Source organism: Myotis daubentonii, chromosome 9 (genome assembly GCF_963259705.1).
Source record: "Myotis daubentonii chromosome 9, mMyoDau2.1, whole genome shotgun sequence".
In the NCBI taxonomy this organism is placed as follows: Eukaryota; Metazoa; Chordata; class Mammalia; order Chiroptera; family Vespertilionidae; genus Myotis; species Myotis daubentonii.
Window position 1 is genome coordinate 41754852 of NC_081848.1, and position 16216 is coordinate 41771067.

The window sequence follows — 16216 nt, forward strand, 5'->3', positions numbered from 1 at the left end:
TCTGGCCTGCAAAGTTTCTGTTGAGAAATCAGCTGACAGTCGTATGGGTATTCCCTTGTAGGTAACTGAGTTTCTTTCTCTTGCTGTTTTTAAGATTCTCTCTTTATCTTTTGCTCTTGGCATTTTAATGATGATGTGTCTTGGTGTGGTCCTCTTTGGATTCCTTTTGTTTGGGGTTCTCCGCGCTTCTTGGACCTGTAAGTCCATTTCTTTCACCAGGTGGGGGAAGTTTTCTGTCATTATTTCTTCAAATAGGTTTTCAATATCTTGCTCTCTCTCATCTTCTGGCACCCCTATAATTCTGATGTTGGTACGCTTGAAGCTGTCCCAGAGGCTCCTTACACTATCCTCGCATTTTTGGATTCTTTTTTCATTTTGCTTTTCCCGTTGGATGTTTTTTGCTTCCTCGCAATTCAAATCATTGACTTGATTCTTGCGCTCCTCTGGTCTGCTGTCGGGCGTCTGTTTAATATTCGTTATTTCAGACCGTGTGTGTTTAATTTCTAGTTGGTTCCCCAATATAAGATCGAGGGTCTTATTAGTTTTCGTGTAGATCTCATTAAGTTTATCGGCAGCTTCTAAACAGTTCTTGAGAGACCTTAAAAGTGTGGTTCTGAACTCTATTTCTTCCATTGACAATTTTGTCCTGTTTCTTTGTCTCCGCATTTTGTTATGCTTCTTTGGTGCACCCCCTAGTGGTCTTTGTTCGCAGTCTTATAGATAAATCTTGATTGTTGTAGCTAATTCCAGGGAGGGTTTGACCTCCAGGCCAAGTGGCTATGAGAATCAGCTGTGTCAGCAGTGAGAGAACTTCTGTCCTCTAGGGAGGTGCTAATCTAGCCTTTGCCTGAGGCTATCCGGTAAATGCCTCTGTGCAGGGCTTGGGCGGGGCGGGTCGCACAGGATCAACAGGGTGGGCCAGAGAGAGCAGTTATGGCGGCTCTCAGTCCTGTCCCCAGGGGCTCTGCCTCTCTGAGTCCCAGCACCCGCTGCAAGGCTCGGAGAGAAAGCTGCACTCGCTCTGACCGAAGCCAGACAGTCCGCTTCTCCTGTTTGAGCCTGGGTCCCTAAAGACTCGCCTGTATCTGGAGCTCAGAGTCTGCGACTCCCTCCCGATTGAAAACAACAACCGCGCCCTCCGCCGCCAGCCTGCTCCGCGCACTCCGCACCTCAGAATTTGACTTCAGCACTGCGCCTCCTCTGAGTGTCCGTATGCGTTTCTCTTTCCTCCTAGTTGTAGGACTTCCACTCAGCCAGCGTTCCTGTGGTTCTGGGTGATGTCCGTTCCGTGTTTTAGTTTCACTTTTGAAGTAGTTGTTCAAAGCAGCAAACTCCGGCGTTAACCTATGCCGCCATCTTGGTTCTCTCCAGCTAGAACTTTCTGTATGCTAATGCAGTGATCCAGTAGAGAAAGGGAGAAGGGGAAGATGCAGGAGAGGGAGAGAAAATAGGCACAATCAACAGCTCAAAGTGAGAGATGAGGGGAGGACAGGAGCCCTATCCTGTACCTCCATTTGAGGATTCCATCTATTCTGCCTCCTCCTAAGGCCAGCCTTGGCCTGAAGGCAGAAGAAGAGGATTTGAGAGGCTGCTGGTCTCTTCTCAGCCAGTGTGTTGGGATGGCTGTGTTGTAGCTGACCTGCTTCCGGGCCAGGGCAAGTGATTCGTCCTCAGAAAGAGAGCTTGTAAGTGCTGGCTCAGTTGCTCTGGCTTCACCATAAGCTCTAAGGGAGGGCCTAATCCTTCACTCCACATTGAAACCCTCCAGACCAGCAGTTGACAACCAATGGTCTGTGAGGTGCGAAAGGCTGGCGACCACTGCTCCAGACTGTCTCTACTTCAAGAATTTGTGGAGCAGGCTTTTTCCCCTCCCTACGCCATGTATCGTGGATACAGGTCTTTTTGTGACATTAGTCAAGTCTTCTGGTCTTCCTGAGTTTGTTTTCTTATCTGCCAGATGGGGTTATCATGTTACAGAAAAACCGGAAAAGAACCAAGCAACGCTCTGAGAGTTTGGAGTTACACTTTATTCACCACAGTGGGCTTAGGGAAATGAATCCAAATTCTAAGCAAAGCTACAAGCAGAACTTCCCTTTTTATGGGAGAGCCAGCCCTTTGTGCGCTTAGTGGTTATCTTGCTGGCGGCCTTGAAAACTACACAGTTCTCATGGCATTGGGCGTATCTAGTCTCTGGCCTACAAGGTCAGACAGCTAAGTTTATCTTCCTCATTATTCAAGCAGGCTAAAGCGGGCTAGAAAGCAAAGTTATTTTTTTCAGAATACGAGGCCGTCTAAAGAATAGCAGAGAATTCGAAACAGTAGTTTTACAGAATAGGGGTTTGCCTTCACAATCAGGCCTCCCAGGATGCTTGTCCTGTAGAATACCACGTGCCACACAGGTTGGGTATAGAGGCCTTCCCTTGGCTCACCTTTCTCATGACAGTTTCGTCTTATAATTGTTGCCTCTTCGAGAAGGAAAGGAGGGAGCCTGGCTGGCGTGGCTCAGTGGTTGAGCATCAGCCTACGAACCAGGATATCTTTGATTCCAGGTCAGGGCACATGCCTGGCTATGGGCTCGATCCCCAGGAGCGGTCGTGCAGGAGGCAGCCAATCAATGATTCTTTCTCATCATCTAGGTTTCTGTCTCTCTCCCTTCCTCTCTGTAATGAATAAAAATATATTTTAAAAAACAAAGAGAAGGATGGCAGGTTGAGCAGGTTTCACATGGCTTGTGAATCTGTCAAGTTCTGCCTCAGCTTCCTCTTCCAGTGATGAAGTACCTCTTCAAGGGACAGCTTCCTGGTTTTATTTAAAGTTACTTCTGGCTCTGTTTGCTTAGCCACCATGAGCAAACTAGTTTTATCAACTTCCCTAAAAGGGGAGGAAAGAGTATAAAACTAATTTGCATGTTGTTTTCCCCAGGCTTATGTCTTCTGCTCTTGTAGGAATTTATTTAGGAAAATCTCAACCACTTAGTTATTTCCGTTGTTATTTACAGTTTGATGACTCTCAAATCCCTATCTTCTGTCTAGACTTCTCTCCCATACTGCAGATACTCATGGATCCAACTGTATCCTAGATGTCTTTTCTTTGATGTGTTACAAACAGTTCATTATATTCAAAACATGAGCCTGTCATGTTCCTTTGCATACCCTCGACCGCCTACACTTAGCTCCGTAAACTCAATCAGAGCATAGGTGTCATCTTCACCGCTTCCGCCTCTAGCCCCCTGGATTCTCAGCCAGTCTCTTACCAAGGCCTGTTAATGCCAACCCCTGAATATCTTTTGAAACCACTTTTCATCAATTCTTTAGTCCCAGTCATCTCGCCCATGACTATTTCTGACCAGTCACTCATATCCACACTTTCTCAGCACTATCCACTCTCCATACTGCAGCCACTGTGATCTCCCACTGTAATCAAACTTTAACCCACTTTACCACTGGAGTGGGAGGGCCTCTTCAAGATTGCCCAAAAAACCACACAAAAACAAACAACACCAAAAACCTCCATATTCCTAAATCAGTTATCCAATCTGAGTGCCCAGTTTATTTGACCTCTCAGCAGCAAGAGACCTAGTTGATCTCTCTGCTTTAAACACTTTCTTCACTGGTTTCTAAGGCAGCCGTCTCTCTTGGTTCTCCTCCTCTCTCATTGGCTGCTCCTGCTTGGCCTGTACTGGTTCTCCCTCATTTCCCTACTTGTTAATAGAAGGGTGACCCAGGGCATAGTTGTTAGACCTCTCTATTTACACGTACTTTGTAGGTGACCCCATTTCATCTGAAGACTTTAAATTCCCTCTCTATGGGGAAGACTCCTTATGGTTACTTAGCTCAGATCTCTCCCTCCTGTAATTCTAGGCTCGTAGTCCAACTGCCTCCTCAACATCTCCACTTGGATATCTAACTGGTATCTCTATGTCCAAAACTCAACCAGATTCTATTCCTCAAACCTGTTCCTCAGTCTTTCCCATCTCGGTTCAGAGATAATCAATCCTTCTAATTTAGTTGTTTAGGCCAAACTTTTAGAATCCTTCCTGATTTCTCTGCCAATCCACCAGGAAATTATGGCAGCTCTGCCTTTAAAATACATCCATATCCAACCACTTTTTACCACCCCCTCTGTTACCACCCTGGCCTAACCCATCATTATCTCTTGTCTAGATTATTGTAGGAGCCTCCTAACTTGCCTCTCTGCTTCTGCCCTTGCCTCTACAGTGTTAAATAAGTCATTGAATAGATCATGTGACTTCTCTGTTGCGAACTCTTCAATAACTTCAGTTGGTGATTAGGTGAGCCAGAGCTGGGCCTGAGGACAGGAAGGCCAGAGCCAGAGAGTAGGAAGGTAGTTTGAGCCTCAAACTTGAAATATACATCTTTTCGCAAATGCACAAAGACATTCCTGAACCAGATGCAGGAGAAGATAGGAGCTATGGCCCTTTTTGGGGGGAGCTCACAGTTCCACAAGGGAACCAGTTTTATGTCTAAGTCCACCAATTCCTACAAAACACCTGTAATATTTAAAGAGCTGGATCTGGTGCTACAGACCCAGCCTTCAGGGAGTGCACAGTTCTTTGAGAGGCACTGGCCTCCAAACCATTCACTAACTTCCTCAAATGACATTAGCCTATATTAACACTTAAATAAAACAAAGCAAAGAAAATGAGAATAGGGAAAGGAAGACAGCAACATATGGGGTGGCTTGAGTAGAATTCAACAAAGGTGAAGGAAAGGCTTTGTAGGCTGTGGATTTGGAGAAAAGAAATCTGTCAGAGAATCGCAGCTGGGAGGTACAAACACTATAGCCTAGAGAGAAGGCCAGAGATGAGGAGAGAGGCCTGGACATAAACAATCATGTTAAGATAGGGATCAGGAACAAAGAGCAAGAAGCAACCTGTCATCTGAGCCTTGGCCGCTCTGGCTGCCTACATAACAGCTCCTTACCATGAGATTGCCCTGTCTTGTTCTGTGCTTGCCTTCCCGCAGGCCAGGCTCTGCCACATCATGAATGAGCCCCTAGATTAACCACAGGCGTGGGGCCAAACGCTGTCCCAGAGAGTGAGTGTAGGAGGCAGGACGTCGGAGACAAGGCCAGGCAGGTTGCCCACCCCCTCCCACCCTCGTGTTCTCACCTCCACTCAGCCGGACACAGTGTTTCAGACATTACTAGTAATCAGGGTGTTCGGCCAGCGGGGAAGCTGAGAGCAGACCTGGTGCCTTGCCCAGGCTCTGCTGCTGGCTTTCTGGGATCTAGGGCAAAGTTTCTCTGGTCTCAATTTGTGGCTGTACTTCCCTCTTCCCTCCAGTCAGGCAGTTTGTGTAGTGGTTAGGAGCATGGCCTCTGAATCCAGACTGCTTAGGTTTAAAGCTCAGCTGTGTAAACTGGGACAAGTTACCTAACTTTTCTATGCTTCATTTTATCTAAAAAATGGGCACAATAGTACCTGCCGCCTGGGTTTTGTGTAGGATTAACTGGGTAAGATGATGTACAGTCTTTGAACCGTTCTTAGCACGCAACATAGTAAGAACTATACAATGTTAACGGTTGTAATTTTTATCATTTGTATTGAAATGTCTTCTCTCTTAGGCTGTTACATCTTGGGTGAACTGGTAGGAAAGAAATACTAAGGGATAGAGACATGATCAGAAGCTTAGCACTGGGAACAGGGAGCTGAGAAATATGGAAAGCATTGCTCAGGACTGTAGCATTTACTGGGTGCTCAATTCAGACCCAGAGTTAGAGGCCCAGAACAACACACTGCCCCACCTAAGAGTGATAGGGCCCTAGCCACAGCAGTCCATGGCCTGCCTGTCTATGAGTCTTAAGGCATTAAGTCTGCTGCTTTTCTCCCAGGAATCCAAGGAATTTTTCTGTCCCTTGATTTCCCTTCCCCAAACCCAGAGACATCTGATATACAATCGCCCGGCCAGTGTTGCTCAGTGGTTGAGCATTTTTGGTCAGGGCATGTGCCTGAGTTGTGGGCTCGACCCCCTGTGAGGGGTATGCAAGAGGCAGCCAATCAATGATCTCTCATTATTGATATTTCTGTCTCTCCTTCTCCCTTCCTATCTCTAAAATTAATAAAAACATTAAAAAATAAAATAAAAGCCCAGCTGCTGTGGCTCCGTGGTTGAGCATCAACCTCTGAACCAGGAGGTCACGGTTCCATTCCCAGTCAGGGCACATGCCCAGGTTGCAGGCTCGATCCCCAGTGGGGTGTGTGCAGGAGGCAGCCAGTCAGTGATTCTCTCTCATCATTGATGTTTTTAATCTCCCTGTCCCTTCCTCTCTGAAATCAATAAATAAAAATAAATATACAATCCTGACAAAGAAGCCCAACCACCACAAAATCACCAGATCAGATCAGCAAGGAAACTTCCTGAGCCTGTGCCGGGGTCCAGCCCCAGCGGGTCCAGGGGTCCCCAAAGGTGTGGACGGAGTCGGCGAAGAAGGAAGGGCACGGAGACAGTGTTCAGTTGATCAGCAGCCTAGCCAGGATCTCTAGCCAGGATCTCCAGCCAAGTCTTGGTCTGGATCTCCAGCAAAGTTCTGGTTCGGATCTCCAGCGAGGTTCTGTAGCCATGTTCCCTCGCTAGGTTCTCCAGCCAGGTTCTGTCCAGGCTCTCCAGTCAGGTTCAGTGTCCAGGTTCCAGTCAGGTTCTCTTGCCAATTTCTGTAGTCAGGTTCAGTCCAGGATCTTTTGCCATGTTCTCTCCAGCGAAGTCCTTCTGTCTCTAGAGAACGTTCTGTGTAGGTTCTGTGCCTAGGCTCTGTCTCTCTTGGTCCTGTCTTCCAAGCCCTGTGTTCTAAGTTCTGTGTTCTGAGTTCTGTCTCTTTCTGTCTTGTTACATCTGTATTTATACCAGTTGACTCAATCCCATCAATCTCTATTACAAAGGTTAGGGCGTTTCTTATCTCCATTCCAGGGAGAAAAGATTATGTAGTTTAAGCATGATTGTTCGTAGTTAAAGGGATTAATTACCCGCCTGGCACTTAGTTGAGGGGTTTTATTCCCTCCCTAACTTCAGGGGAAAATCCCTACCTGGGGAAACAACCTTTCTCGGAGAGGTGACCTTGGTTAAAACACATAGTGCCAAGAAGGTGAGCAAACATATTAAGAACAGTATGCCATATATGCCAGGTCCTTTGAAACAGCAAGGATGGACCGGCTCCCGGCAAGCCTGGTGTCTTCTGTCCTCAGCCTGTGCTCCAGGCCTGATGGCTGAACTGTCCCTCTTGGAGCTGGAGGCCCATCTTTGTGAGCCACCAAGACTCTAGCCCTCTGCAGAGCCCCAAGAGGAGACCTAAAGATTAAAGGGCTTCTGATAAGGGCCACACAAAGCTTTGGGAAGGAGATGAGCTCCCTGGTCAAGGATGGACAGAAATCAGGGGAAATAGCTAGAATTGGCTGATGCCCACCCTGGCCCAGAATGCAATTTGACAGGCTCCTCAAGGGAAAGGACCAATTGTCACTTTAACCCTCCCCTCTCAGGAATCTGGACTTTTGGGCCCTCTCACTGACGGCCTGGGTTCAAAAGGTTGAGGAGTCTGGATCTAGTCAGGCCTCTTGATTGGGTAGATGACGAGACAGGCCTAAGGTGAGGGAGTGATCCTAGGCCCTGGGGAACAGCCTGTTGTCAGGGAAGGCTTCTCAAAGGGAGCATGTAGGTAGTGAGATCCACATGATGAGAGCTCTAATGCAGGCATGAAGTGTGAGCTCAGAGCGTGGGCCCCAGCTGTGCTAGAGCTGGGCTGGGTGGGTCAGATTAAGACTGGCCTCGTAGGGCTATGCCTGTGGTCTGTATCTTGTCCCCACTTCCCCCTGCTCTTAGCCACAGCTGCTAAGTTTTCAGCTCTCTTTAGCACCAAGTCTTAGTCCCGGCCTTCAGAGAGGACTCTGTGAGCCCCACCCCCACCCCAGAAGCAGGCAGCCAGCCAAGGGAGTGAAAGTTGAGCAAGGCAGGCAACTATCCTGAGCCCTCACTTGTCTGAAGCAGTGATCTGTTGGCAAGCCCACCTAGCCAGCCAGAACCAAGAGGCTATTAACAGTTTTCAGCTCTGGAAAGTTTTGCTTCCAGCTCCTGAGTCAGTGTTTATCACTTAGGGGAGCTGCTCTGGGAAAGAACAAAACTTCAGTCCTAATGCCAGGCCCAGAGGCTCACTGGGCAGGGCTCAGTGAAGTGGGGAGAGCCTGGCCAGGCCTGGCCTAGCATGCCTTGGGGAGGTGTTGTACCCAGTTCTTCTCTGCTAGGGTGAGGTCCGAGAACAGCAAGGCTTCATTTACTCTCTGCAGCTGGTGTCAGCTGTAGCTCCAGCTTAGCACCTGTGTTTTGCAAGATGTTGTACCTGGCCAGAGCCTTGGCCACATCTGAATTTTATTTCTCAGTTTCACAGTAGACCTGAGGTAAGAAGGCCAAACAGAAGTTCTTAGCTCCATTTGGCAATGACGTTACTGAGACTCAGAGAGAGAAAGTATCTTGGCTCTAGCAAGTGGGCAGTTGAGCTTGGCCTCAGACCAGTGTTCCTCCCGCTCCACCCCACTGTCTCCCCTGTGAGAAAGTCCCAGGGGTAAGTGGGGGCACCTGCATCTACCACCCTCCTGGGAACATGTTGTGGCCTTTTCAGGGGGACCCATCTGGGGACTGGAGTGGAGGGAACCCAAATCACAGTGCCTTGGAGAAGATGCATCACAGGGACATGGCCAAAGAGGGAACCCAGCTGGGTTAAGTCCCTGAGTTACAGAGCCTCCTCTGGCATTATCTGCTCCTCCTGATCCATTTCAGATGGGGAAACCAAGGCCCAGAGAGAAAATGACTTGCCCAAAATCACTTGTCTAAGAAGCACTAGAGCCAGAACTAGAACCAGCTCCCAGCCAGAGTTAGCCTCTTGATTTGAGGTGCCCGGGAAGCCCCAAATTTTCCTTCCACCACCATATCTTACTCCTTCCATGACACTTTATTTTCACCCCAGCGGAGTTCTACCTTTTGGCATTAAAATCTCCTTTGAGACACCTGTCTCAAATAATAGGCATTAAGACCTGTTCTTCATGGCCTGGGTGTCCAGGTGTTCAGAAAAAAGGAGGTTCCCATATTTGAAAGTTATATTTGAAAGTTGGAGAATTTAATGGGAAAGCGGGGTGAGTTTAATGGGGACAGTTGGAGAGCCCCTGGCTTGCTACCATGGTTACCCAGACCATTGGAAAAAACAGTTCTGCCCTTCAACCCAGGACAGTAGTCAAACCTCCACCCCAGATCCCACAGAGGAATATGGTCAGTTTCTCCCCAGACATTTAGGAAGATCCCTCAGCAAGCCCCAGTCCCCTTCTCTGGGTTTTCCATTATCTCTACGTACAGTTCAACCAGGCCCATCCCCACTGTTTTCCCAGCAAAGAAATTCCTTCTTCACACTTTTGTTCAAGTTGAGCTTCTACCTGGAACACCCTCTCTCATATTCCACCTTCATGATTTTTCAAGTCCCTCTTCAAAGTATCCTTCCAGGGATGTCACCCCATATATGACACCCACTGTCTAGACTCCAGGGCCCCTACAGCCCCTCAGTCTGAGGATCCTGCTTCCATGTGGGTTCCTCCTGCCTCCCCAGGAAAGCTGAGGTTCCTGCAAATCCCAGGCTATGGTGACAACTTGCTTCTGCCAAAAGGGCTAGCTTCACCTCTGCCCAGCCCTCCAGGTTGTGTATTTTAGGGTAGCAATCCTGATGAAGAAAAAACGTTTATTACTAGTCAAGATGTTTTTTAAACCCTGTTGAGGCCAACAAAAACCAAATGCTGCTGAGGGTGTGTTCTCTGTCTTTCCACACCTCTGCCTCACCCTGTACACACAGCCAAGCCCTGGTCCCTGGGCCTGGGCCACACAGATAAGGCTCCCTAAGTTGCTGGGTCTGGGCGTGGGTGCTGGGAGGTTGGCTGGACCAGCCACACTAGATTCAGCTCCAGGGCGGTTGGCCCAGGCAGCAAGTGCAGGCCTGTGCTCATGCTGTTCCCTCCAGTGGATGACCTCATGTCCTTCCCCCAGCTCTGCTGAAACCCTGCTCATCTCAGATCCCACCTCTGTGTGAAGAGTCCTGACCTTTCCAGCTATTAATAGTTGATCCTTTCTCCATGCTCCCAAGTTCTAGGCCTCATCTCTGATTGTTGGGTAGGTTGGTATCTGTCTCCCCTCTTGCTGAGCAGACCCATGAGGACAGGACCCAGGGCTACCTATTATCCTTAAGAATTAATTAGGTTGGCCTGGCCAGCATAGCTCAGTAGTTGAGCATCGACCTATGAACCAGGAGGTCATGGTTCCATTCCTGGTCAGGGCATATGCCCGGGTTGCAGGCTCAATCCCCCAGAGGGGGGAGGAGGGGGCCGGGGCTTGCAGAAGGCAGCCGATCAATGATTATCTCTCATCATTAATGTTTCCATCTCTCTCTCCCTCTCCCTTCCTCTCTAAAATCAATAAAATCTATTTAAAAAGAAGAAGAATTGATCATGTTGGCCCAGCCGTCATGGCTCAGTGGTTAAGCTTCAATCCAGGAACCAAAAGATCACTGGTTTGATTCCCAGTCAAGGCACATGCCCAGGTTGTGGGCTCAATCCCAGTAGAAGGCGTGCAGGAGGCAGCCAATCAATGATGTTTCTCTATCATCAGTGTTTCTATCTCTCTTTCCCTCCCCCTTTTTATCTCTCTAAAAATCAATGAAAACATATTTTTTTTAAAAAGAATTGATTAGGTTGAACAGATCTTAGGCTCCTGAAAGGTTTGATGAATCACCAACTAAGATCTTTTGATGGTCATTTCATGAACTGAGGTACTTGGCCCTTCCATCATGGAGAGCAAGGCCCATCAGAGCTTCTAAAACAGAATGCTTCCCCTCGATCAGGACACAGAGGCCTGGTTTTAAATTTGAGAGAGGACCGATATCTCCCTGGTCCCCTTTCACTGTAGCAGAAAAGAAATGGAAATTGTGCTCGCTTTGGCAGCACATATACTAAAATTGGAACAGTACAGAGAAGATTAGCATGGCCCCTGCACAAGGATGACACGCAAATTTGTAAAGCGTTCCATATTTTTTTTGACCCAGTGATCCCACTTCTAAGAATATATCCCAAGAAACAAGAAACACCAATCAATAAGGATATATGCACCCCTATGTTCATAGCAGCACACTTTACAATAGCTAAGATTTGGAAGCAGCCTAAGTGCCCATCAGCAGATGAATGGATTAGAAAACTGTGGTACATCTACACAATGGACTACTACGCTACTATAAAAAAGAAAGAACTCCTACCATTTGCAACAGCATGGATGGACCTGGAGAGCATTATGCTACGCGAAATAAGCCAGTCAGAGAAAGATAAATATCACATGATCTCACTCATTTGTGGAATATAATGAACAACATAAACTGATAAACAAAAACAGATCCAGAGACAGAGAAACATCGATCAGACCGTCAAACCTCAGAGGGAAGGCAGGGGAAGTGGGGGGAAGGGGGAGAGATGAACCAAAGGAATTATATGCATGCATATAAGCATAAACAATGGATATAAACACTAGGGGGCTGAGGGCATGAGCGGGGAGGTGGGGTGGGGGAGATAAGGACATATATGTAATACCTTAATAAATAAAAAAATCAAAAACAAAAAAAAGAAATGGAAATTAAGCTGGTGACCCAGAAGATCCATCTGCAGTACAACTAGATGACTGGAATGGTACTTGGTGTCACTCCTAGATTCTAAATAGTTCCGGAAACAGCAATCTTGGATCTTGGGAGTAGAGAAAGGTATGCTGAGGCTTAAAATGCTGAAGAAAGGAGTTGACTCTAAAGATTTGGCACATAGTAGGCCGTACCAACCATGGGTTCCAGAATGAATGAATGAGATATTTGCTACAAGAGACAGTCTCCTCCCCCTCAATTTAAGCCTCTGGTCACAGTGGCTTGGTCCCGCCCATTCACTGATCTAACAGCTACCAGGCTCCTATCTTGGATCTGGACCAGTTGGAATCACAAGCATAGATTCAGTTCAGGCCCTTAGGAGCACTCAGTCTGGAAGGGGAAGGTAACGGGCAGTGGCTAGGCAACTGGCCTCCCCTGGTCTGAGGCATTATGGGATGCAGGTGCCTCCCATATTTTGGAAAGAAGAAATGCATACACTAACAAAGGGTTGGTTTCCTTTTTCTCCTTTTAGCCTAGGCCTGCCTGGAAGACGGAACCATATCTTCCAGTCTCTGTTCAGCTCCTAGCACCACTTTGCTCTTGGTTCCCAGGAAATCCTGTCATACCTGAGAGCTTACTCAGGTTGTATGCACTCCATTGGCATTTTAAATTCCAGATTGGCAAGGACCCTTGAGGTTGCCCATCTTCCCCTTTTCCATGGGTGGGAAACTGATGCCCAGGCAGTAGAGTGGGGATGCCTGATTTCCACTCTCCTTATATGCTGGCTGCTACTCTAATTCTTTCAGTAGATCTTTCTGTCTCCCCTGCGTAACTGAGCTGTGGAGGTCAAGAAATGAATTCTGTCCATTTCTGTCTCCCTCTCACAGTAGGCATCATAAATAGGTTAAGGAAATGAAGGGTCACTAAATGTTACTGATCCCAGAAGCAGCTATAGCTGGGCCTCAGTTTCCCATGAGCAGCAGAGTTTCAGGAAGCGGGAGGTAGCCTCAAGCTCCTCGGTGCCCGAGGGGTGTGCAGTGTGTTCTTAGTGTTCTTCAGCTAGTGAAGGTCACAGCTCCTGGAGCTGGAGGAAGAGAGGTCCATCCAGAGGGCAGGCTGCAGGCTGCAAACTCAGCCCAGTTTGCCTGTGGTGGCGACTCCCATTTCCTTTTAGCACTTCCTCTTCTCCTGCAAGGCCTCCACCTCTTCCCCAGGGTCGTGCTCTCGCCCAGCTGCCGGGGGTAGCTTTCCTGTATAGCTTTGAGCTCCTTCAGGGCAGGAGACTAGCACAGACTAAGCAAGAAAAAAGGTTGAGCAGATGAGTGAGTCATAGAGGAGTCGAGGACCACAGTGGACTAGCCCAAATGGAGCACCTTAGGGTGGAATTAGTTAGTGCTAACCTGTCCGCTCGAGTCGGAGAGATGTTTGATAGTAGGACCATGAGTATGTGCTTCATGTCACCTGCAGCTTGAGGAACTCCAAGGGCCAACAGAGTGTTATTCACCAACATCTTCTTCCCAGAAGTTGAATATATTCCCGGTGTCACACGTGGGACAGACATAACTCAGAGGACAAATGTCTTGTCTAGACTCATACAGACAGAATGGATGAGCCTTCAGACCCACCCTAGAGGGGACTGCCCCTCCAGAGGCCCAGAAAGAGTCTGAGCTGGTTCACATCTTAGCTGCTACTCCAGGCTGTGGGACCTTGAGTTCATTTCACTTGAACTGTAGTTTCCTCATCCATGACATGGGAGTGATGTACCCAGCCATGGGGTTGAGGTAAGGATTATACAAGATCAGGTATGTAAAGTGCTTTGTAAACCAGTAAGCTCTGCATCACTGTTAGCCAAAGGACCAAAAGATAAGAGGAACCAAAGCCATCTCTTGGTGGTGCCACATCCTCAGTGCTAACCTAGCTGACTTCCTCTCCAGGACAAGAGTGAAGGCACTGGAAGCACCCCGTCCCGAAGGCCTTGTCGCCCAAGACCTAACTCGCTGCCTCCTAACCTGTCTGAAGAAGAAACTCGTAGAATCGCACGGATATTTTCTTCCCAGTACTCCCAGAAAGACTCACGCAGCCTGAGAGACTGAAGGAAGGAGCCCTGCCCACCGCCCTCAGCCTCGTCCAGCTTGCAGGAGGGCCAGGTCTCCTCTCTGGGCTGTGAGAGTCCTGAAACCACTAGGCTAGTTCATGGGCACCCCGAGACCCAGACAGCACATGGACAGTGAGAGCGTCCAAACCGGCCCCTTGTCCATCTGCAAGGACTTCGGCTTCTTCCTGACATACTGAGGCAAAGACTAGAAACGGAATGGATTCCAGCACCCAACTGGCCCACTTGTCTTTTGAAGGGACCCCCTCAGGCATCTTTTGGCTGAGAAACTCCTCCCAATGTCCTTGACACAGCATACTGCTGGCATGAGCTCACTCTCTGCCTGTGATGGGCCATTTCTGCCTTAAAGGTGTTGGGGGGAGGTGTAGACTGCATTGTGCATAAATGAGGAAATGCTACACCACCTTCAGTTCATTTGCTTGGGAATAAGGATATTTTATAGATCTAAATTATTTTATGCTGTGTTGAATTAGTAGGAGAGGAGGGGGAAATCACCTCCTTCAAACATTTTATCTGATTGTCTGAAATTCTAACCATGCTTTTAACTTATTATTTTTACCCAGCTCTGAAGGTCATTGTTCCTGCCTGTGTTTGAATAAAATCATATTGGTATTTGTATTCTGTGCACAAGTATTTCCTGGGTTGGCCACTGGACAGGAGGGTTAGGAATTCCCCAAAGATCGGGTTGATCCAGATTAGGGTGACACCCATTACTTCTTTGCTGGTGCCTCAAATCTATCAGCAAAGTAAAGGGAGTCTCCTGCAACAAGTCGTCTCAGAATTCCCCACCCTCCGGGATGGGTGGCTCTGGCTTAGACTGTCAGACCTCAAACTGAGCAGCTACTGTAGACAAGGCCTGCGGGGGAGATAAGGACAAAGATGTGCAGAGTGGCTGCGACAGGCTAGAAGGGAGCTAACATGGAGGGTCCTGCTTTCTACTCCTAAGCACAGGTCATTTCACTTAATCCAAAAAAAACAACTCTATAACCTACATGTTAGGTTTCCCATTTTAGAGTTAACTAAAGCTCAGTGAAGTTAATTTGCCTCTGTTGATGTAGCTAGGAAGTGAACCACCACACAAGAAATCTCCAGAGATGTCACAAGGCTTCTGCACTCAGTGACCAAAACAGGACACAACCAGTAAGTGCTGTGAATTCAGGGACTCTATGGAGAAAGGCCACGTGGGTTGGAGCAGTCAGTGAAGGCTTCCTAGAACCGAGAAGTCGAGGTGAGCCCAGAGAACCCAGAGGGTCCTCAGGCCATATGCATCTGGGGATAGAGAAGACACCACTCACCCAGTCGGTTCCCCCCCCCCCCCCGCCTTGACTCTCCCTGCATCTGCGCCTCTGTTGCCTCATCTGTAAAATGGAGATAACCCCAGCTTCATAGGGTTGGTGCGAAGAATAAATGAGATGACATTTGTGAAAGGGCTTCGCCTGCACTTGGCACTTAGTGGAGGCTTAGGAACTGTCAGCCCCGCCCACAACCTCCACACTCTTCTGGACAGGCAAGCGCACCAGTAACTGTGAGATAGGCAGGACGTGCCCACGGAGGGCACACCGTGATGCAGGACCCCAGGGACAGACACAGTGCCCTCCTCAGTGAAGTGCCCTCAGACCAGCCTGCCCTCCTTCATCTGTTCGCCTCGGCCCCCTCGCCTGCCAGCTCGCCCCCTCCCCAGAGCCTCCTCCTCAAGCCACCAGCCCAGAGTGTTAAGGCCTGGGGTTATTCCTCCCTTGAGGCCACAGAGAACCTGCAGTGGAGCAGTCGGGCCCAGGCCTGAGGTGTTAAGCTGGTGGCGAATATTCCTTCTAAATCCTCTTCAGGTCCTGTAAATAGCCTGATCAGGTCGAGTTAGGATAAGGCCGTAGGAGGACACGGGCTGCTTCCACCCAGGCCCAGGGCAGCCTTCATGACGTAGACACTCTGAGGGTCTGAAACCCACTGCACCCCGGAAGCTGGGTCTGTTTGCCAGTGACAGCTCAGAGGTGAAACACCGTGCAGGGTCCTGCCGTGTGAGTACCTGTTTGTTCCCACCACCAGCAGCAGAGCTAGCCTTGTCTCCCCCACTTCCCTTTGAGCGCTTCCTTTGTGGAGACCTGAAAATGGGTGTTTCTGATCACCCACAGCTTGATCCCAGCTCAGAGCAGCCAACCTTGGGACTTCTAGAGCAGGCTGGGTTCTAGGGACAGAACCAAAGCAGACAGGCCTGGCCCCGCCCTCAAGAAGCTCTCAGGCCAGTGTAAGCTGAGCCAGCCTGCCTGCCTGCCCTCTGACTTTCTCCAGGGCCCACTGTCCCCTAGTTTGGGTCCCTACTGTTTATCCCTCCCCAGATACAGTGCCCACTGCAATTCACCCACCACCTCGAGGCCAGCATTTTCAGGTGGAGCCTGGAACCTATGTCCTGAGCCCTCCCAACCTCAGTGGCCCCCCAGCCACTTCTCT

The 16216-nt window shown here is 48.8% G+C and overlaps 1 protein-coding gene and 1 non-coding gene across 8 annotated transcripts in view; both read left to right on the top strand.

Moving 5' to 3' along the window:
- The window catches only part of C2CD3 (C2 domain containing 3 centriole elongation regulator), a 123365-nt gene extending 108976 nt beyond the window's left edge, over positions 1 to 14389 (top strand). For all 7 annotated transcript variants that reach the window (XM_059708451.1, XM_059708453.1, XM_059708452.1 and 4 more), the window contains one exon: positions 13593 to 14389. In XM_059708451.1, coding sequence (XP_059564434.1) covers positions 13593 to 13751 — 159 coding nt within the window. In that variant the 3' untranslated portion in view covers positions 13752 to 14389. The remainder of the gene's footprint in view (positions 1 to 13592) is intronic.
- LOC132242503 (U6 spliceosomal RNA) lies at positions 10966 to 11072 on the top strand. Its single transcript, XR_009454667.1, has one exon. It is a non-coding gene; the product is annotated as a U6 spliceosomal RNA (small nuclear RNA).
- Positions 14390 to 16216: the final 1827 nt, after the last annotated feature.